The sequence below is a fragment of the Mirounga leonina genome, unplaced genomic scaffold (assembly GCF_011800145.1).
Source record: "Mirounga leonina isolate KUSES-001 unplaced genomic scaffold, KU_Mleo_1.0 Mir_239, whole genome shotgun sequence".
Taxonomy (NCBI): domain Eukaryota; kingdom Metazoa; phylum Chordata; class Mammalia; order Carnivora; family Phocidae; genus Mirounga; species Mirounga leonina.
In genome coordinates, this window is record NW_023270624.1 from 90,783 (window position 1) to 111,184 (window position 20,402).

General features: G+C 53.0%; 1 protein-coding gene across 3 annotated transcripts; it reads right to left on the minus strand.

The window, feature by feature from the left end:
• Nucleotides 1-3,777: 3,777 nt before the first annotated feature.
• Nucleotides 3,778-18,668, minus strand: LOC118026501 (H-2 class I histocompatibility antigen, Q10 alpha chain-like). 3 transcript variants are annotated; one of them, XM_035029362.1, is made up of 8 exons: nt 18,436-18,668; nt 15,252-15,359; nt 9,648-9,908; nt 8,357-8,632; nt 6,098-6,208; nt 5,709-5,819; nt 5,334-5,366; nt 3,778-5,092 (listed from the first exon to the last, which is right to left on the minus strand). In XM_035029362.1, exons 1-8 carry the CDS (start codon nt 18,482-18,484, stop codon nt 5,043-5,045), a joined length of 999 nt encoding a protein of 332 aa, XP_034885253.1. In that variant the 5' UTR covers nt 18,485-18,668; the 3' UTR covers nt 3,778-5,042. The 3 variants fall into 3 exon arrangements, with proteins under 3 accessions (XP_034885253.1, XP_034885251.1, XP_034885252.1); XM_035029360.1 differs by having other exon boundaries at nt 5,933-6,208; XM_035029361.1 differs by lacking the exon at nt 15,252-15,359 and having other exon boundaries at nt 5,933-6,208; nt 18,436-18,649.
• Nucleotides 18,669-20,402: the final 1,734 nt, after the last annotated feature.

The following is a 20,402-nucleotide window of genomic DNA, read 5'->3' on the forward strand; positions in this document are numbered from 1 at the left end:
TTGGTCAGAGTTGCCTGGGTGGTGGTGGAGGGGGAATGGGCTCCTTGGAAACCGGGGTGTGTTGGGCTGGACCAGAGTGGGACCCTGAGGCTGAGTGAGAGGCTGTAACCAGACCACTGGAGTGCTACCCCAGGCCTCTCCTTGCTGGGCATCTCCCCAGAGTAGGCCAGGCCAGCCGGCATGAGATACCAGTCTTCAGGCAGCACACAAACTTAGGGATCTCAGGAGCAGCGTGTTCTTATCTTCAGAGATTTTAGGGGAGACCTCAAGCTCAGCCTGTCCCCCAAATCATTTTTCTCAAGGGGCCTTCTCTTCTCCTTACCTTCTGCCCAGCTAGCCTTTAGAATTGAAGATGATGAGTGCCAGGCCCCTCATCTCTTGATGGGGATAGAGGCTGGATGGAGGACAGGTGATCCAGGACAAGTTCCCCCTGTGTCTTCTACCCTGGTGCTCAGGCAGAGAAGAGCAGGGAGGCTGTGTGATTAAGAATCCACCTGAGAGCTCCTGAGAAGAACCTCCCCTCCCCCCCACCCAGTCCCATCTGATTCGTGGTCAGGCAGGGGCCTAACCTGGATGAGAGACACCCCCCCCTTGGAGCCTGCAGGATTCTTCCCCTCCCAACCTTCCCAGGCACCCCCCAGCTCCCTCCCACTGGCTGGCTTCTCTGTTTCTTCCCAGGCAAATGCCTCAGGAGGTGGTTGCCAGCCTACTCTGCCTTCTCTCTGAGTTGGTGCTGTGAGCGGGAAGTGGATTTTGGTAACAGCCTTCCTTTCCCTTAACTCAGGCCCAGCTTCTCTCCATCCCTGCTGTGATTCGTTGACTCTTTGGGTCTCTCCCTGTCCTGGACTTGCTCTAGCAGATGGCTCCATCAACGTGGCCAGCAAGCAGGCCTGGAGAAGCCTGCCTGAGGGTCAGCCGTTTGGCATAGGGAGCTGGCAGGCTGAATTCCTTCTCTTCTGCTCTTTGCCTTGAGGTGATGCTGTGTGACTCCATTCTGAAACTTACTATTCAGTTATGTGGCAGCATAGGGACGAGGCTAAAAAGACACCGATGAAACAGCCTGGGTCTTTAGTCCTCTCCTGTGTACATTGGTCTGTGAGCTTCTTCAGGAAGTTAGAGGAGGGGGAAAAAAAAACAGCCAACCCCGGGTATGGGCCTTCCTGCTGGGCTTTGTTGCTGGCCAGACCCTGACTACCTGGACATGTCCTAGAGATAGCCCAGAGCCATGTGCTGTGGGCATCATGGGACCTCAGAGCAAGGATGGCTAGGAGGGCTTCCAGGAGGTGGCTTGAGCACAAGTCTCAGAGAGTTCCTGGAGGCTGTGGGGAGCACAGGCATGGCATTCTAGGACTGGAGCAATGCAGTTACTTGGGGGGACTGAGGCTGCATTGGAGATGGCTTGTAAGAAAGCCTTGTATTTGGGGACACCTGGGTGGCGCAGTTGGTTAAGCATCTGACTCTTGGTTTCGGCTGAGGTTGTGATCTCGGGGTCGTGGGATGGAGCTCTGTGTTGGGCTCTGTGCTCAATGTAGAGTCTGCTTTGAATACTCTCTCCCTCTGCCCCTCCTGCTCATTCTCTCTCTCTCTAAAATAATCTTTAAAAAAAAAAAAGGCTTGTATTTGGTGGGCATAGAATCTAATATCCTTCACTGATTATTAATTATTAATCAATGCATTTATTCATTTAAAACATCATCACAGCTGGGTTCCAGCCAGGCCACACTGAATTTTGCCCTAAGTATGGTTGGCCTAAAAAAAGTTGTGGTCTGGGACCAGACTCCAGAGGGTTAGCAGGTAAGGTTTGTGTCAGTGTAGGGGTATATCAGGGCGGCCTGAGGACTAGAAGGCTAGTAGCATTCCTCCCACAGGGGAGATGTCCTGGCCTCTGTGAGCGAGGATGGTCTGCACGTGGAGATCCCATGGTCATGAGCCAAGGCCAGCCCAGTGTGGGCTGAGAGAGGGAAGCAGTTCCCAGGAGCAGCTAGTGGAAGTAATGTCCTGCTGGGTGAAAAGGCTGCTTTTCCTGTAGGTCTGCATTTTTTTTTTTTTTCAAAGCTGCTGTCCTGCCCCTGCCAGATTTGTAGGCCCCTTTACTGCTTCCAGGGGTGCTCAGAGCCCTCCTCATTTGCCCTCCTGCCCCTATCCACTGCTAAGACTGTGGTCGTTATTGGGGGGCACCCAAGGCAACACTTAAGGCTAAGATGAAGTCCCTCTGCATTTGCCTTCTGTCTTCTCACAAGCTTCTCTCCTGGAAAGAGTGCTGAAGAAGGAACCAGGGAGGCAGGCAGGCGTCTGGGCTGGTCCAGCTGGGTCCAGGGCCCCTGTCTTTGGTTGAGATCACTGACCAGCCATTGATTGCTAAGCAGAGAAGCAAAAATGGGGGTGGGAGCAAAGCCCGGGTTAGGGCAGACTGCCATACTTTCTGGGCCTGTTCATCCCTCTGTGAAATTAGACTCAGGACACCCAGGTTCACCTCCCACCTGGCCGTGGGGTGCTGGTTGATCGTGTTCCTTTGCCTCAATTTTTGCAGGTGCACCAGACTTAAACCAATATGTGCTTGGGGTATGGGTGGAAGGTAAGAGAGAGAGGGGGAGAGAGATGTGCTCTGGAGAGAGCAGACATCCTGGACAGGAGGGACTCTAATGTGAGAGGCCAAGGAAGGCAGCATGATGGTGGTGGGGTGTGTGTGTGTGTGTGTGTGTGTGTGTGTGTGTGTGTGTGTGAGAATGTCAAATTATCAGGGGCTTGTAGAGATGCGTTAGGGTCCCTTTAGGTCTAAAAAGTATTCTATGGTTCCATGGGCAAAACACTGAACTAGCTTGTAAGGGAATACAAAGTAAAGCCGAAGCATTGCTCAGTTTCCAAGATCTCATAATGCAGTTACAGAGCAGATACTCCCTGAAGGTCAGGGTGGCAGTGCCCTTAGCAGCAGGAAGACCAGATTCTGTCAGGGGTGTGAACTGTTCTAGCAGAGGAAGGCACTCAGGAAAGGGGAGAACAGCCTCCCCACCATCTGCTTCTCCACCAATACCCTGGGCCCTCACCCTGCCTCAGGGAATTTTTGACCATGTGTGCCCTTCCATTGGTGGGGGCCAGACCCACTTTGTGCCCCAACTTTTTTTTACCGTACCATTAGACAACTGTAAAAATAAAACCTTTATTGTCACAAAACCTTATTAATACAGGTCCACAAGCCCTTACGTGAAACCCTTCGGGCCAGATATATTTAAGAATTTAGAATTCTTTGGGTTTTAGAAAGTGCCAAGGTGCAGATGCTGAACATTACATAACATCTCCAGAGGTTGTCTGGGGTGACACAATGTAACCAAAGACATCAGTACTTCTGTGGAGAATTGTGAAAAGGCCCAATGGCCCACAGGTAGCCTCATTTCACTTCAGGTTGGGTTTTGATGCCAAAATCAGGAAGAAAATTCTGGTTTGGGGTTTTGCATTTCAGAACCGCAGATAAGGGATTGCAGACCTGGACTTACATGCCCATTTCCAGAATGGCACAATGGCGGTTCAATGGTGAGGTGCCCAGACTGGAGCCAGACTTCCTGGCCTCCCTCCTGGCTCCAGCATGAACCAGCCGTAGGACCTTGGGCTTCCATTTCCTTTCCTGTAGCACAGGATTATTAATTCTCCCGCCCAGGTGTGCCATGAGGATTGAACAGCTTAGTACCTGTAAAGTGCTCAGAACCCTGTTTTGTACACATGGATCACGATGGCATTACGAGGAGAGGCAGACAGACATCTAAGACACATTTTCATTTTCAGTACAATCAGATAGTTCGGAGCTCCCTGCTGAGGCCCTTCAGGCCACCAGGGCAGATGAATCTTTTCTTAGTATCACAAATCTTTCACATCCTTGGGCTTGGGGCCTACCAGGGCTGCAGACAGGAAGGTTTCAGAAGTCCCAGAAGAGGCTCTGTCATACCTTGGGGTCCTACGAGGGGCCCAGCCTTGTGTCCTTTATGACGGTGGAGTGGTCCCGTTGCTGTGGCTCTGGAGTCCCCTCCCCTTGCACATCAGATGGCCATGAGACTGGAACTGCTTTCTGAATAAACAAAAATGTGTGCTCCCCAGGAGATTCTTGTTCACAAGGGAGATGTGGGGTTTCTGTTCCACTGAAAATTCGGAGGTGAGGCTGGACCTTCCCCAGACACACCCTTAACAAGAATCTTAACAAGCATTTCCACAGGACAAGGTGAAACTCCTCTTTCTCTTATTGTAAAACTTCAAACCATCCAAAAGGACAGGATGGAAAATTCTGACCATATTATTTCCCATCCTTCAGCTCCCCTCAGCTAACAGGCCCCTGGGCAGCCGTCCCTCTGAACTTGTCCTCATCCACAGAAAGATACCACCCACACACAGACCCTCACCCCCTCACACCACACACCTCCTCATACACCCTCACACCCTACACACCTGCACATACATCATGGACCCCCTCCCCCTCATGCTCCCAGAACCACACACCCTCACCACCCCCAACACTTTAATCACCTTTACAAAAGAAAATATACATACACACAAGAACACACTTATACAAAGAGGCAGGCATTTGGACACTTCTTCCAGATGCCAGCAGATGGGGTCAGGATGCTGCCCCCATAACTCCTTGACTGTTGTTCTGGTTCTTCCCTAACTGCCCAGAGACTCCATTTTCATGTTGGGGAACTGGAGGTGAGAATAACATCGCCAAGCTTACAGAGTACCTGAGGGACTTAAGCAGGGTTTACACTGAACATGAAAGTATTCTGCAAATTGTCAAGCGTGAGCCGAGGAATTATTACCGCCCACCCCCCACCCCCCCCAAACAGAAGACAATTCAAGTTTCGAAAGGACTTCAGGAAGATGGTGAAAGCTAGCTTAGTGGCACAGACTGCTTGTAACAAGGCTGATGGTGCCGTGGAGGGCTCCTTTTGAGGGTAGGGAGGGCCCTTCCCGGCCGGGTCACCACGGCCAGCCAGCTAGCACCCTGGAGGCCCCCAAACACCCCACAAAACCCCTCGTTGACCTGTGACTGTGCACTTGTGTCAGCAGAGCAGCTGAGCAGCCTCCACTCTCACTGCAGGGTCCTCTCCACCTGCAGGGAGGAGGTAGGGAGGTGACCTGGCCTGCTCCCCAGCCCTCCCCCAAAGTCAGTGGTGGCTCCCTACCCCCTCCACCTGGCTCCTGGATGGCGGGAGGGAGCGAGGGATGGGGCCATGCTGGAGACAGACAGCGCTCACCCACCACCCTGCCTCCATCTTTGGTTCTCAGGCATCTTAGCCTTGCTTGGGAGCACCTGGGGCTTCCTCTCCCCAACCCGCCCATCCCACAATCACCTGGGGCTTTTTGGCAAGATTCCTGATTCCTGGCTGTGGGGAGAAAAAGAACACAAAACCAGAGATTAGGTGGGTTGTAGGCAGAGGTGGGGTCCTGGGTCCCCACCTTCCATTCCCTCTCCCCCTCTGGGGCCTTTCCAAGGTCAGACCTAGGGGTCTTCCCTGGCTGTGGGATCCGCAGGGTCCTCAGGACGATATATGGCTATGGGGGGGCGGATGCTTGGGCTTTTCCATAGATGGGGGCAGGGGCTCAAGAGTAGTTGCTGCTCCCCAGGAGGGAATTGTTCTGGTGGAAGGATGGGAGCAGAGCATTTCTCCCTACAGGGCTTGGCCAGCTGTGAGGGCCTCCCACCCCTGTTTTTCTTCCCTGCCTACCTTGAGAGTACTGCTGGATGAAGATCAACACTCCAGCCACTGGCAGGAAAGTGATGGTGAAGATGGTGGAGATAACCAGAGCACTGGTTATCCATGGATGAGAGGGTGCTTCTGCGGAAGGCAGAGGAAAGGGGGCACCAGCCTCAGGCCATGGGACTATCTCTGGGTCCCCTGGCACCCTCCCCTGCTCCTCCTCGTCCTCTCTGCCAAACCCAGCTCCTCACCCCAGGCCACAGTGAGAATATGGTTCAGGCCAGAGTGCTGCACATGGCAAGTGTACCGGTCCTCCATCCCGGCTGGCACCCGCACCGCCGCCCACGTCTGGTAGGTGCCATCTCCACTGGGGCGTGTCTCCACATACTCAGTCTCTAGAACCAGCTCCTCCTCACCCAGCCACCAGCTCAGTGAGATGTCCCGTGGGTAGAAGCCCCGGGCCCAGCATTTCAGTGTGATGCCCCCATCCTGGGCTGTGTGTCTTGTCACCTGCACTGTGGGCGGCTCTGCAGAGAGAGGTTGAGGGAGGAAGGCTGGTAAGAGGCTGCTCTCTGCCCATTTCCTTGTGTTTGATCCTGGGCTCCCCTAGCATCTTCCAGGGTGGAGGACAGGGAGGAGATGGAGACAAGGTTTCTCTCCAGGTAAGGCATTCAACCAATGTTTGAGGAAGGGATGACCCATTGCCAACCATCCCAAAGGGGCACAATCCTGTGACTTCCTGCCCCCAATCTCCAGGGAGGTCCTGGGTGGGACTGCTGGGTCCTATGTTGACAACCCCCTCCTTCCCACAGAAACCCTATGGTTTTTGTTTTGTTTTGTTTTTAAGATTTTATTTATTTATTTGACAGAGAGAGACATAGCGAGAGAGGGAACACAAGCAGGGGGAGTGGGAGAGGGAGAAGCAGGCTTCCCGCGGAGCAGGGAGCCCAATGCGGGGCTCGATCCCAGGACCCTGGGATCATGACCTGAGCCGAAGGCAGACGCTTAATGACTGAGCCACCTAGGTGCCCTGAAACCCTATGGTTTTCTCAGAGACTTTACATACATCCCCCATGACTTCTTGCACATGGTAGGTGCCTAATGAGGTTGAGTGAAGGCAAGAATAATGGTTCTTCCCTCACTTTGGAAGGAGGTGGTCACCAGTGTAGCTCTGGAATCAGACAGCCTGGAATTAAAGCCTAGCCTGACTCCTGTCCACAATCCCCCAGTCCCTCAGGGCCTGATGGGGATTCTTTGTTCTTTTCTCTCAGGGTTGTCCCAAATGACATCATCCAGGTGTGGTTCATTTTATGTGTCAACTTTACTGGGCCACATGGTGCCTAGCCATTTGGTCAGTCACTATTCTGGGTGAGATTCACATTTGAATCAGTAGATGCAGTAAAGCAGATTGCTCTCCCCAATGTGAGTGGGCCCCATGCAATCACTTGAGGATCAGAACAGGACAAAAAGTCCCAGTCTTAAGAGGGAACTCCTCTGCCCGATCTCTTGCAGCTGGGGCATCAGTCTTTTCCTGTCTATGGACTCAAACGGAAACATTGGCTCTCCTGGGTCTCCAGGTTGCCAACTGCAAATCTTGGAACTCCCGATCCTCCACAGTCACGCGAGCTAATTCCTTAAATATGTCTCTTTCTCTCTCTCTCTCTCCACATCCTGTTGGTTCTGTTTCTGTGGAGATTTCTGACTAATCCACCAGGTGATAGGTGTATAATATATCCTGGTGCTGGATGAGAGCTCAACATTCATTTAAGTATGGTGCTTCTGGGAGGCAGGGGCTATTGTGACCATCCCTGTAATAATGACAAGGACACTGAGGCACAGAAAGGGCAAGTGACTTGCCCAAGGTCCACAGCCAGCAAGTCCTGGAGCCAGGATGTAGATCTGGAGGCTAGGCTCCAGTGCCTGAGCTCTGACCCACCACACTCTGCTCTCATAAACACATCTCTTGATGTTATTTGCCCTGCTTTCCCTTCAAGGAATGTCCTCCCCCATTGCCTCAGCTGATTCACATCCTGCCACTCAATCACCAGACGTCCATGGTGTGTTGGGTGCTCTGACCAGCTCGACCCACTAGCAGCCAGCGAGACCTCTGCCGCAGCACCCCCAAGCACCCACCTTCCCTAGTGTCCATCCCAGTCCTTGTATTTCCAGCCCTGCTGGCTGGAGTCAGGAGAAGTATAGGATCCACCTAGAATCTGAGGAGCATGTTTAGCATGAGGGGTGTGTGGGGGCAGAGGGGCAAAGGGCCTCAGCTTCCCTGGCAGTCCCCAGTAGTCCAGGGACTGGCCTAGTGAGGGATGCTATCCCCTGGGGCCTGAGGTCCATTTCTGAAGGAGAATCACAGGATGTTAAACCCCCAGAGGGCCTTATGAGCCACCTAGTTTAACCTACTCTGTGGATGAATAAAATGAGGCAAAGAATCAGGGCCTCATTTACCAAGACCACAGTGTGGTCCACCTCACCTGGAATGAGGGCCCGAGGTCGAGGCTTCTGTCCTGCTCTACATGAGGAAGCCCTTGGCTAGTCGGCCTTCTTTCTGGGGCTCAGTGGGCTTATCTGAGCCAGGGGAACACAGTCTGCCTCCTCACCGCCCCTCCCCCCAGGCTCTTGAGCACGGGAGTATGGGCCCCTCTGTGTGGCCACAGGCTGCACCTTACCTTTCCGGGTGAGGCTCTGGCCTCCCAGCTCCAGGTACCTGCACAGGGAAATGAGGCAGAGGCCTTCCAGGTAGGCCTTGTCATACTCAGCATAGCAGCGCTCCATCTCCCACCAGCTCTTGGTCCGCATGGCTGCAGGTTTGGCTGACACCCAGCTCAGAGTCTCCAGGTCCAGGGACAGGTGGTCCTGCCCGTCAAAGCCAAACTGCCAGAAGCTGCTGGTAGAGCCGTCCTCCCTGATCTCACAGCCGAACATCCGCTGAGTGCTGTGCATGCCTGTGCACGTGGGCGAGAAGGCTGCAGTTTGCATGGGCTATGGGGTGGATCCCTGAGAGCCGGAGAGAAGCCCAGCACCCTTGGGTGTCTCTGAGGGGTGGGGGGCAGGGTGGCGGCATTTAAAAAAACAAATGCCCCCCGGGTAATTGTCATGAGCAGCCAGGGCTGAGAAGCCTGTTGGGCCTCTCATGGGAGGACACTTGAGTTCATCACTAGAGACATCAGAAGAACTCAGCTACTTATGGATGGAAGAGGTCCTCATGGTAAGACTGGGCAAAATCAGAAATGTGAAAGACACGTTCAGATGTGAGCCTGGCTGCTAGCACAGCGACTGGGGGGCTGGGGGTGCTTATCCTGGGGCCCCTGGGCTAATGTGCAGCTCTCCCCAGTCTCGGGCTTTTATACCTACGGGATTTTATACCTACGTTTGGGTTTCCAGGCCCAGAGTGGGAAAGGGCTGGAACAGGTGGTGTGTTCATGCAGCGCTGGCAGCAGCCAGCAGGGGGCGTGAGCTTGTCCGTGGTGAGAGACGGAAGCTGGGGCCTGAGGGAAATGCTCCTCTTCCTCCTTGGCATTGGGTAGAGCAGAGGTCCTCAGCTAGGTTCTCTCTCCCACCCTGAGCTGTCTGCCTCGTTCAGGTTCATCTGGCTTCCCTCCCTGCATGGCAGAGTTGGTGTCTGAGAGCCTGGGGGTGGGTGTGAGGGAGGGAAAAGCCTCTGCCAGTCTGCTGGAGTCTGGAACCCTGGGTAGCTGAAGCGGAGGTGTTGTGGGGCCCAAGCTACTGTGGATGCTTGCTGTGCTGGCCCCATGGGCTGGCTACTGAAGCCACAACAAATTCTGCGGGCCCCCGCTTGGCTGTGGGGATAGAGCTATGCACCAGGAGCATGCCTTGCACCCTCTTCCGGGCTCAGTAGGGTGGCCTCTGTCCCCTAATGGAAGGGCATGGCTGCCTAGAGGGTCTGCATGCAGAGTGTGAAGGAAAGAAGAGGTGGGGCAATAGGAGCCTCTGACGCACCACTGCTCTGGTTGTGGTAGCCCATCACGGTCCACGTCTCCACCTGCTGCACCTTTGCCCAGGCTCTCTGCTTCTGGGTCTCTGTCTCCCAGTACTGGGCGCCCACGGTTGCCATCCATGGGGCCTGGGGCTTGGCCCTGTCCACACGACTGTCGTAATGGATGAAGGGCTGGTTGTCCACGTAGCCTATAGCCAGGAACTGGGGAAGGCCCGGGCCTGGCTCTGACAGGGCCAAGTAGTGGTAGTGGAGAGAGTGTGTCCCTGTGAAGACACAAAATAGTCAGGCTCACGTGCCAGGATTGGCACCATAGGCTGGTGTGACTGATGGGGACAGCGGTGGAAACCTATCCAGAGTATTTGCCATCAGTAAGAGCAAGAACTGGGGATTTCAGTTAAAAATATAAGGGCATCCAAATAGTTTAAATAAAGAATCAGTCAATCAATCAGTCAAACATCGAGGCCAAAGTTCATGTGCTAAGACTTGTGGGCTTTATCTCTATTTCTAGGAAGTTTTCCACCCCCATTCCCTCCCCTGCCCCCACTCAGGGTTTACTTACTTATACTTTACACTCTTCTCTGTAAGTGTGATTATCTGGTTTCCCATCTCACAATTAAAAAGGTATGATAAAAAAAATTGTTTGGCAGTTTAATTTTTGTGGAATTATTCATTCTCCAGAGATACCTGATAAAGCGGGGCCATCATTCCTAGCTTGAACCATTGCTGCCAAGTTGGTGGCATCTTGACTCCATTCCCCGCTCCCTCCTGTTCCTACACCAGACATTGCTAGTCATCTCTTTAAGTCCAAATGCTGCCTCAAGGTTTGTTCTCCACCATCTCTAGAAGCACCAGCTTATCCACTCAACTTGGTGCTGGAGATGAAATCTATTTAGCAGCTTGCCCTGACTCCAGCTATGAAAACAAGTGCTGTACCTTTAAAAAACCTACCCCACCTTTCTCAGAGGCTCACCCACAGCTCACTCCTTCATTTTCTTTCTTTCTTTCTCTCTTTCTTTCTTCATTTTTTCCAAATAGGCTCCACACTGTGGAGCCCAATGCTGGGCTTGAACTCATGACACTGAGATCAAGACCTGAGCTGAATTCAGGGTCTGATACTTAACCGATTGAGCACCCAGGGCCCCCTCCCTTACTTCATTTTTTTTTAAAAAAAAGGTTTTGCTCGGGGGCCCCTGGGTGGCTCAGTTGGTTAAGTGCTGCCTTCGGCTCAGGTCATGATTCCGGAGTCCAGGATCGAGCTCCACGTCACGCTCCCTGCTCAGCAGGGAGTCTGATTCTCCCTCTGCCCCTCACCCTGCTTGTGCTCTCTCATTCTCTCTCAAATAAATAAACAAAATAAAAAAGGTTTTACTCAAATGCTACTTTCTCAGCGAAGCCTTCCTTGCCCACTCTGTTAAATATTTACATTCCCAGCACTCCCCCTAGTGTTTTCTCTAGAGCATTACCACCATATAGAGAATACGCACTTCACCTGTTTCTCTTTTTTAGGATTTTCTTGTTAGAGAGAGAGAGCACAAGCAGGGGGAGCTGCAGGCAGAGGGAGAAGTAGGCTCCTGGCTGAACAAGGAGCCCGATGCGGGACTCGATCCCAGGACGCTGACACTGGGATAGTGACCTGAGCCAAAGGCAGATGCTTAACCCACTGAGCCATCCAGGTGTCCCTACCTGTTTCTCTTGTTAATAGTCTGTCTCTCCCCTGTAATGTCAGTTCCCCAAGGGCAGAGATGCTTGTAAGGATCCTTCTTTCCCAACCTAGAACAGCTTCTGGCACACAGTGGATGCTCAACATTTGAATATTCAAATGTGAAAGGACTCAAGCGCATCTCCACCCTCACAGCTCCATTTAAGCTCCCTTGCAGCCACAGCAAACTGCCCCAGCCCTTTGTACCTGCAGTTCCTTCGGCCCCAGGCTGCTCCCTCTCTTCTCTCAGCCAATGTCCCTCATCCCTCAGGTTGCAGCTCAGGTGTCCCTTCCTCCAAGAAGCCCTCCTGCTTCCACCCTGACATCCCTCAGAGCAGTCTCTGTGCTCCCTGTGAAACTGTGGGCTCCATGGGGCGGGCAATACATCGGACTGTGTCACCACTGTTTCCACAGGTCTTGGGGAGAAAGAATGTCATGCTTGGCACACAGTGGATACCGCCGGCATTTATCGAGTTGGACAAAAAACAAGAGCATGAAAGGCAAGGATGATGATCACAGCTGTCATTTTTGGAGAGTGACTGCTCTGTGTCCTGCACCAGTCTAACTACTTTTCATTCATTATTTCAGTTGGTCCTTAGTATAAACCTAAGACGTTGGTTTGGCCCCATCCCACAGATGAGGGGAGGGCGAGTACAGTACCCAAAGCCATGCACTAGAAAGAGAGGAGCCCAGATTCTCTCCCCAGAGCCTGCTTTTTCTAAGCTTAGGAAAAGGACGAGGAGCTCTCTTCTTGCACTGGTGACACCTTACATGAGGTGAGAGGGATCAATGTTGAAAGTGAGTGAAGGGCTGACATCAGGCCTGGGCTGGTGTGGGCCTCTGGGGAAATGACGGACTCTCAGGGTGCTGTTTCCTTGCAAACCACTGAGTTAAGATTATTGGGGGTGCTCCTGGGCTGGGAGTTGTGAGTAGGCATGTAGACCTTGAAAGGAACAGAGGCTACGGCTTCTCTACGCTAAGGTGACCGACCACCTGCTCCTTGGCTCCTATCTGCAGCAGCTGTCTGTCCTGGGTGTGAGGGAGGGCAAAGAGCCTGTGTCCTTGGGTAGTTGCCTCCTGGGTGGTGGAGAAGCCATGCATGTTGTATGTTCTGTCCTGTCTCCTCCTCAGCTAAGGGTGCACAGTGTGGTAGGCTGAATTCTGGGCCCCTAACATATCCCTGGAGCCTATGAATGTTACCTTATATGGTAACAGGGATTTTGTAGATGTGATTAAATTAAGGATCTTGAGATGGGGAGATTATCCTGGATTGTCTAGGCAGGCCCTGAATGTGTCATTATGAAAGGGGACAGAGGGACACTCCATGACTACCAGAGAAGGGGATGGGAAGATGGAACAAAGAAAGAGGCAGAAGGTGCCATGAGCCAAGGAATGCAGCTCTAGAAGCTGGAAAAGGCAAAGAAATGGGTTCTTCCTGAGAGCCCCTGTAGGGAACTGTCCCGCGGCACCTTAGTTTCAGCCCAGAGAAGCCCATTTTGGACTTCTGACCTCCAGAACTCTAAGAGAATAAAAGTATGCAGTCCTTAAGCTACCAAGTTGTGGTCCCCTTGTTACAGCAGCTATAGAGAACAAATACACATACTATGAGACCAAAGTCTGTTGTGTCTTGTGAGTTCAGTGGACAGTTCAAACCCAGGAGCCCTGGAGGTCCTGCTATCCTGAAACAGAGAGAAGGATGCACAGTCCAGGGAGAAGAATGTCCTCCGAAAGCTGTGCTCCAATGGCCAGTTACTTCTGGTTAAAAATGAAGGGAAGTCTATCCATGTCTTATTTTGTAAAGTTACAAAATAGTTCTAAAGCACTTAGGTGCTGGGCCCTGTCCTAAGCACTTTAGAAATTTTGGCTCTGTTAACCCTCATAACAATTTTACCGGGCAGGTATTATTGTGCCCATCTATGACCAGTGGGGAAACTGAGCCCCAAAGAGGCAAAATCACCTGCCAAGTAGCGGAAAGCAGGGCCAGACCCGGATTCTCAAGATGTCCCCTGGCCTGCACCTGTCCTTTAGTGAACCCATGAAGGGCTGACACTATATGGCTGGCTGGGGACACACGAGCAGCCCTCTCCCCATGGCATCTCCCCACTCTCTGCCCTCCACAGACACCACCCTGGACACGGTTCCAATGGGCTCAGCTCTGCCCAGCCTTGCCCATATGGCCAGGCGGGGCCCTCCCTGTGGCCCCATTCAGCAAGTACTTTCTGAGCACCTGCTGTTTATCTGGCCCTCTCGGAGGCCCTGAGGATGCTGGGAAAGCAGAAGAGTTACAAGTGCCTGCTCTTAGGAAGCTTCCATGAATGTAGGATAAGCAAGATAAATGAATAAAATGTATGCCAGGCTCACCAGCAATAAGTTCTGAGGGGAAAAAAAAACAAAGCAGAGACATACAAAGTATTAGGGGTGGGTTTAAAATTTTAGATAGAATGGACGGGGAAGCCCCACTCCCCAAGGAAACTCCTGAATGAAGACCTAAAGGAGCCAGCTGTGTAAAGGTCTAGGAGAGAGCATTCCGGGTCTGCAGAAGGGAAAGCCAGTGGAAAGGTCCTGGGGCAGTAGTATTCTTCTGGTGTTCTGAGGCTTTTGCAATAACATGGGAGAAACATAAAATGGTGGTGTGACTCAGTAGCTGTAGGTGATAGCAGTAGGGGGTGAAAGAAGGGGTTGAATCCCAAATCCTTCCTAGGCTTGTCCAGATGGTGCCTGGAATGGCCTGGATACAGCCTCTGGGCTACCCCTCCCTGCCATGGGAGCTCTGGTTTCTGGCATCGGCTCTGCCTTGGACTTTTTCACCCATGGTCTACAGCCTGGCATCTGGTGCCCATCCTGGGAGTTGGAACTATTCAAAGACAAGTTCATGATTGTGGCCCCGTCATTCAGCTGGCTTCCAGCTACTGCCTCCCACATACCCAGTGAGGGACCACCATCCCTGAAAATCCCACTGCTGTCTACTCTGCCTACTAGACAGTCCTGAGAGCCCAGCCTGCTCTCTGTGGGGGCTCACAGGCTGCCCACACTTGTCTTTTTGCTCCAGGAGGACAGTTTGAGCTGGGACTAGATTCCTCCTTGCTAACTGGATTCAGGAGGGATCCTCATGCCTGGGGCTCCAGCCCAGAGTGAGGAATCATCAGGCTACCTCTGTAGTTTTGGAGGAAACACCCCTGCCAGCCTGCGGTCAGTGCCAGGCATGGTGAGACCACAGCAGGAGGAAGTGGGGGCCATATGGCAGATGTCCCAGAGGAATCTGCTCATGCTGTGACATGGCCTAAGTGGCCACATGCCCTTTGCTGCCTCAGGCCCCATGTCATCAGCCACCCTTTCTTCCCTCACTGCTGCGTCCTGGTCACTGGGCCACATCTCCAGCCCCACAAAAAGGGGCAGTCCTGCCCTCTTATGCACAGCCTCCCTCTTTCTCTGACTGGTGGGAGAGGGAGGTGCCCCACCCCTTTCCTACAATCCATGTGGCATTGCCACTGTCTAGCTGTGTGGCCTTGTTCCACAGCTCCAGGCTTTGATTTCTTCATCTGTAGGTGAGGGCACTTGCTTGACCTGGTCCACAGTGCTGGAGCATTCGGCGAGGTAATAAACATAAAGAAGTGTAGGCATGAAGGAAGGGTTCTGCAGACATCATTTGCTTAGCCTATCTGGAAGGGAGAGGTGGGCACGGGGAAAAGAGAGCTAGAGCGTTTGTGTTGGGGGGGTGAGGGTGGGGAAAGATACTTGAGTGAAGAAGCCCCCTGGGGCACCCTCCAGAGGGTCTGGTCTCTGTGTCCTCCACCTGAGCAAAGGCAGTCTACCAGATTCCCAGACTGTGTAGTTGCCCTCCTGCATGCTGGGGGCTCCTGGCCTCTGCCATCTTGCCCCCTTTTTCAGCAGGTAGGCAGTGCCTTACCTCCAGGCCATGGCTTGTTTTCTAACTTCAGGTTGGCTAGTTCTGCCATCACCACCTTCGCTAAGGAAGCCGGGCTATCGGCCACCACAGGCAGCCCCCAGGGACTCTCTGCAAAGGGGAAATGGAAAAGGGAAATATGAATCCCAAGGCATAAATACCCTACACATCCTTGTCTCTGCTTAGAGGGATGGTATGAAATGACAAAGAGAGGCATATTGGAAGGGAAGAGGGACGTGGGAGCCCTCTCTCAGGATTGCCTGGAAACTTCTATAGCACGGAGGTATAAAACCAACAGCGCCGAGTTCTGGGTCTTGGTGCCAGAGCTTTAGAAATATTGATTCATGGCATTTTTACTGCATTCCTGTGAGGTAGGCCCTGACTCTTCCCACTTAAGAGGGAAGCCAGGACTGGGTTGCCTTTCCCTCTGCCAGAGGTTCTCCAGCTGCAGCCCCTCCTGGCAGCTTTGACACTTCTGCTATTGATAAATTTAGTTGGTTTGGAGGGAAGAGGAGAGGACACTAGCAGGCATTGAAACCTCCCAGGTGATGCTCATATGCTACCAGGTGGAGAACCCATACCCTCGTGGTTCTGCCTGGTCCTGCCCAGCTCTGTCCACTTGCTCAGCTGTGCCCTTGCAATATTACCCACTTGGCAAACAGCTGTTGAGCACCTACTACTAGCCAGGCACTGAGCCACGTGGGGGTGTATGTGGGGACAGAGATAAACCAAGACGGTCATGGGCCTGAAAAAGCTCAGGTCTGACAGGGAGGATGCAACTGAACAAATAAATAAGTAGGTCCAATAAGGTGAGTGGGGCTGATGAGTGCTGTGGTGCAGGAAGTCCCAGGCATCAGAAACACACCGGGGTGGGAAGGTGTTGGGGTCAGGGGCCTTATAGGCTGAAACCTGAAGGGGACCTCACCAGCTGTGAGTTACGAGGCAGTGGGGTGGGTAAGGAGGGAAGAACATTCTAAGTTAGTGAATCTAGTGTGGTTCCAGGACCAGCTGCATCAGCATCACCTGGGAACTTGCTAGAAATGCAAATTCGTAGGACCCAACCTAGCCCTACTGAATCCGAAGCTCTGGGGGTGGGGTCCAGCTTTCTGTAGTTCAACAAGTCCTCTGGGTGATTCTAAAGTTTGAGCCACTTCAAACTTCCCTGCTGCAACACTCATGATATCTGCCGCATGAAAGCCACTTCTTCACTCCCTAGCTTCTGAAGGGAAAGCCTGGCATCCAGGAGTATTGTGAGGGGCCTGCCCCAAACCCCTGGCTACCTCCCTTCCATGTGCCATCTCTCTCCTGCAGTTGGGTACATCCCAGGGTTATCTCTCCACTCCTTCCCTCCTCCTTGGCTTGGGGTCCCCACTCCCTAGGTCAGCCCCAGCCATTCCCTCCATAAGGAGACAGGGCCTATGTGCAAACACCCATGACTATCCCTCCACACAGAATTGGAATCACCTGTATGCCCCTATATTATGCCCAGGGAGGGTTGGGGGGACTGTATGAACCTAAAAACCAATACAGTCTTGGCCCAGAGACACAGTGGCCCATGCCCCATGGGGTCCTGTCCCAAGGACTAAACTCTCCCCCAATCTTTCCAGACATCCAAGGTGATTCTCCTTCAAATGTTTTCCATGGGGCGCTGAGGGCTGAATCCTCCTGAAGGTCCATCCTGCTGACTTCAGGAGCCTCAATTTGGAGGGAAAAAAGAACCTCTTTACTTTCACTAAGGCTGAAATCTAGCCTTTCTCCTATGGTGAAGGCAACAAAGCTCAGCAGGATTAGCAGAACCCCTGCTTTGGATTTGGACAGAAGCCACAAGTGCTTTTGTGGTGACAGTTGGTGCAGACACCTGGACATATGCTTTATTCTAATTCCCAATTCTGGGAATTGTTGCTATTTGGTGCGTTATTTAATGTGTTAACTTAGAAGCACACATACTACATCTCACACATTTATATTTCTAGTTAAAAAGTTTTAGTAGCTTTATAGAAACGTAACTAGATTCCTTTGTAATCCTATGTATTTCTGTTTATGTTTGTTTATTTAGAGAGCACGCTAGCGCGGGAGGGGCAGAGAGAGAGCGAGAGTGAGAATCTTAAGCAGGCTCCACCTCACTCTCAGCGGGGAGCCTTACACGGGGGCTCCACCTCATGACCTGAATGAACCGAAATCAAGAGTCCGAAGCTTAACCCACTGAACAACCCAGACGCCCCCCCCTCCCCCCAAATGTATTTCATTTGTTGCATTAAAAACATTCTGAGACCGGGTCCAAGGCATAAAAAAGGTTAAGAACTCCGACTTTAGATCCTGCCAGGAAGCGTCCTCTCCGCGCCCTAGTTTAAATCTGTAAATAGTAAATCGAGGATTGTTCTGTGAGTTGAAATGGCTTCTTGTATGTGAAGCACTTAGAACAGCTTGGAGCGAGGGTGACCAGCCACTGTTAACTGCTGTGACGGTGGACACTTCCGCATGTGTGCTAAGTGTTCCGGCATCTGTGTGGCCGGGAGGGGCGGTGCCCCATGGCAGCGGGCGGGGGGAATCCAGGAGGAGGTCAGGCTCAGGTACCAATGCCAGAAGAATTAAAACTGGGAAAGAATGGAAATTCCGGGCCAGGTCAGAGAAATCCTCGTTGCACCTCCTCCCCCAACACCCACCGTAACTCGGGAGAGCCTCGCCACGCCTCCAGGGACGCCCACCATGAAGGGCGGGCGCTGCCCGAGCTAGCTGGCAGGGGACGCGCCAGCCCTCTCAGATTTCTGCCCCCACAGAGCTTCCCTAAGGACCTTCCTGGAGGACCCAGCCCCAGGAACCGAGCGGCGTCCTACGGAGGGGAGGCCACGGGGACCCCGAGGAGCTACGGCATCGGCTGCGTCCAGGCGGGGGTCACCGCCAGCCCTCCGCGTCCCGCCGGCTTCCCGCAGGACTCTAAGCCAGATCCGGGTGCCACGTGGAGGCCGCAAACGGGGGCTCTAACCCAGGGCTCAACGCCACCTGCGGTCCTGGGTCTGCTCCCCAGCTCACCATCCCCGGTCCCCAAACCCGGAAGTGGCCTCCGGTCGCTCCCTGCCTCCCTTAGCCCCAACCACGCGCTGGCGGGCGGCCCCTGGGGTTCTGCCCCAGGGCCCCCGCCTCTCCGCCCCCCCCCCGGCCCCCGCCCCCGGCCTCTCCGCCCAGTCACCTGCCGCGAGCTTCGGCACTAGACGCAACAGCTGCAGGAACAGCAGCATTGTCCGCAGCGGCGTCCAGGCGCGCGCGCTCCCGAGGACCCGCGAGCCCGGGTCAGCCAGCCTGGCGCGCAGCCCCCGGGCGTCGATTTAGCAGGAGTCGGTCCTCAGCTGTGGGGCGGGTGGCCTGGAGCTAACCCCGGAGAGCCAGCGCTCAGCGTCGGGAAGGCGGAGCATCTGCGACCTCAGGCGGCTCCGCTCGGCTCCGGCTCCGCCCTGCCCCGCCCCTCCCCATCCCGCGGGGCTCGGGCTCCCGCTCGGGCTCTGGCTCCCAAACGCCATCGTCAGCCCCCACCCCACAGCTCCCAGATGTCCCCTTTGCTGGGTCTCTGAAGTAGAACCCCCCCAAATTACATATGTGTATGAAAAGCAATCTTGTTGGTAATTGTCAAGTATAGCTTATAGGGTACTTCACTCCCTCATGAAATGAGACCCAGAGGTGGAGCTAACGTTACTGTCGTTTGGAAACTTAGGGTGTCTGCAACAACTATCATGTGATTCGAAAACACCTGTGGTGGGGCGCCTGGGTGGCTCAGTCGTTAAGTGTCTGCCTTCGGCTCAGGTCATGATCCCAGGGTCCTGGAATCGAGCCCCGCATCGGGCTACCTGCTCGGCGGGTAGCCTGCTTCTCCCTCCCCCACTCCCCCTGCTTGTGTTCCCTCTGTCGCTGTGTCTCTGTCAAATAAATAAATAAAATCTTTAAAAAAAAAAAAAAGAAAACTCCTGTGGTTTCCACTGAGGACAAAAGCACAAGTCTTGCTAATACTGAGCTTTGCTACCTCCATTCATTAGGGGAAGAATGGCTAAATTTAATAAATAAAATAAATATTTAAAAAATAAATTTATTTTTCCCATCCAGGTTCACAGACCCCCTGAATTCTCACCAGGGACCCTCATGTTTTGGATAATAGTTTTCACCTGGGTGGTTTCTGATATTTGAAAACTGACGGGGAAGGGGGTGCCTGGGTGGCTCAGTCGTTAAGCGTCTGCCTTCGGCTCAGGTCATGATCCCCGGGTCCTGGGATCGAGCCCCGCATCGGGCTCCCTGCTCCGCGGGAAGCCTGCTTCTCCCTCTCCCACTCCCCCTGCTTGTGTTCCTGCTCTCGCGCTCTCTCTCTCTGTCAAATAAATAAATCTTAAAAAAAAAAAAAAAATTCACGGGGAGGACTTTGGTGGCCCTTATTGGGGTGGGCTGGGGGAGCTCCTCACCTGTCAGGGGCGGGGCCAAGAATGCCAGAAGTCTAGCCCTACCGGGTCTTGAAGCCAAGATGCCCATGGTGTCTTGCCAGGCCTTCACCAAAGAAGAAGCCCGATTGTAATGATCTGCGTCGAGAGCTCATTTGTCGCGTTTTAATATTGTCAAAGGAACACTCAGAGAGGATAGAGCAGAGTTGCAAGGAAGGTGGGCATCAAAAAGTCTGGTTAATCAAATAAAAATGTTTAAGGGAAAAAAACCTGTAAAATTAATGTTTGCATTATGATACGATTGTTATAGTCACAATGGTTGTGACATATCTGCAGATTAGCATTGCAAAAATCAAGGAGAAAGTTATTTTTCTAGGCAATCCAGGTTTATTTTGGGGGCCAAACCAAATAGAGAAACCTGGTTAGTCTTGGTTTGTTTCAAGGTATAAAGCAGGATGATCAACTTGTCCCAGTTTTAGCACTGAAAGTTCTGCATCCTGGGGCCCCCTCAGTCCTGGACAAACCAGGACAGTTGGCTGTGGGGAATGATGGGCCTCGTCATAAGGACACAGGCAAATAGCGTTTTTGCTTTCACAGTAGACGCTGAATCTTCCAGGAAGGTGGCTATGCTGCAGATGGAAGGAAGGTGGTAGTTCATAGTGTCGGCTACTTTGCTGAGAGTGGCTTACTTCCTACAGCACCGTGTCCTTCCCACAGCTGAGTTCTGGATTGCCCA

What these genes read in the sequence shown, in the direction of transcription:
- LOC118026501 (XM_035029360.1), bottom strand. Translation starts at nt 18,484, where the DNA reads ATGCTGCTGTTCCTGCAGCTGTTGCGTCTAGTGCCGAAGCTCGCGGCA. An exon ending in AAACAAGCCATGGCCTGGAG is followed by an intron (nt 9,909 to 15,251) that starts GTAAGGCACTGC and finishes GTGTCTTCACAG; the next exon opens with GGACACACTCTCTCCACTAC. An exon ending in CTACCACAACCAGAGCAGTG is followed by an intron (nt 8,633 to 9,647) that starts GTGCGTCAGAGG and finishes CCACGTGCACAG; the next exon opens with GCATGCACAGCACTCAGCGG.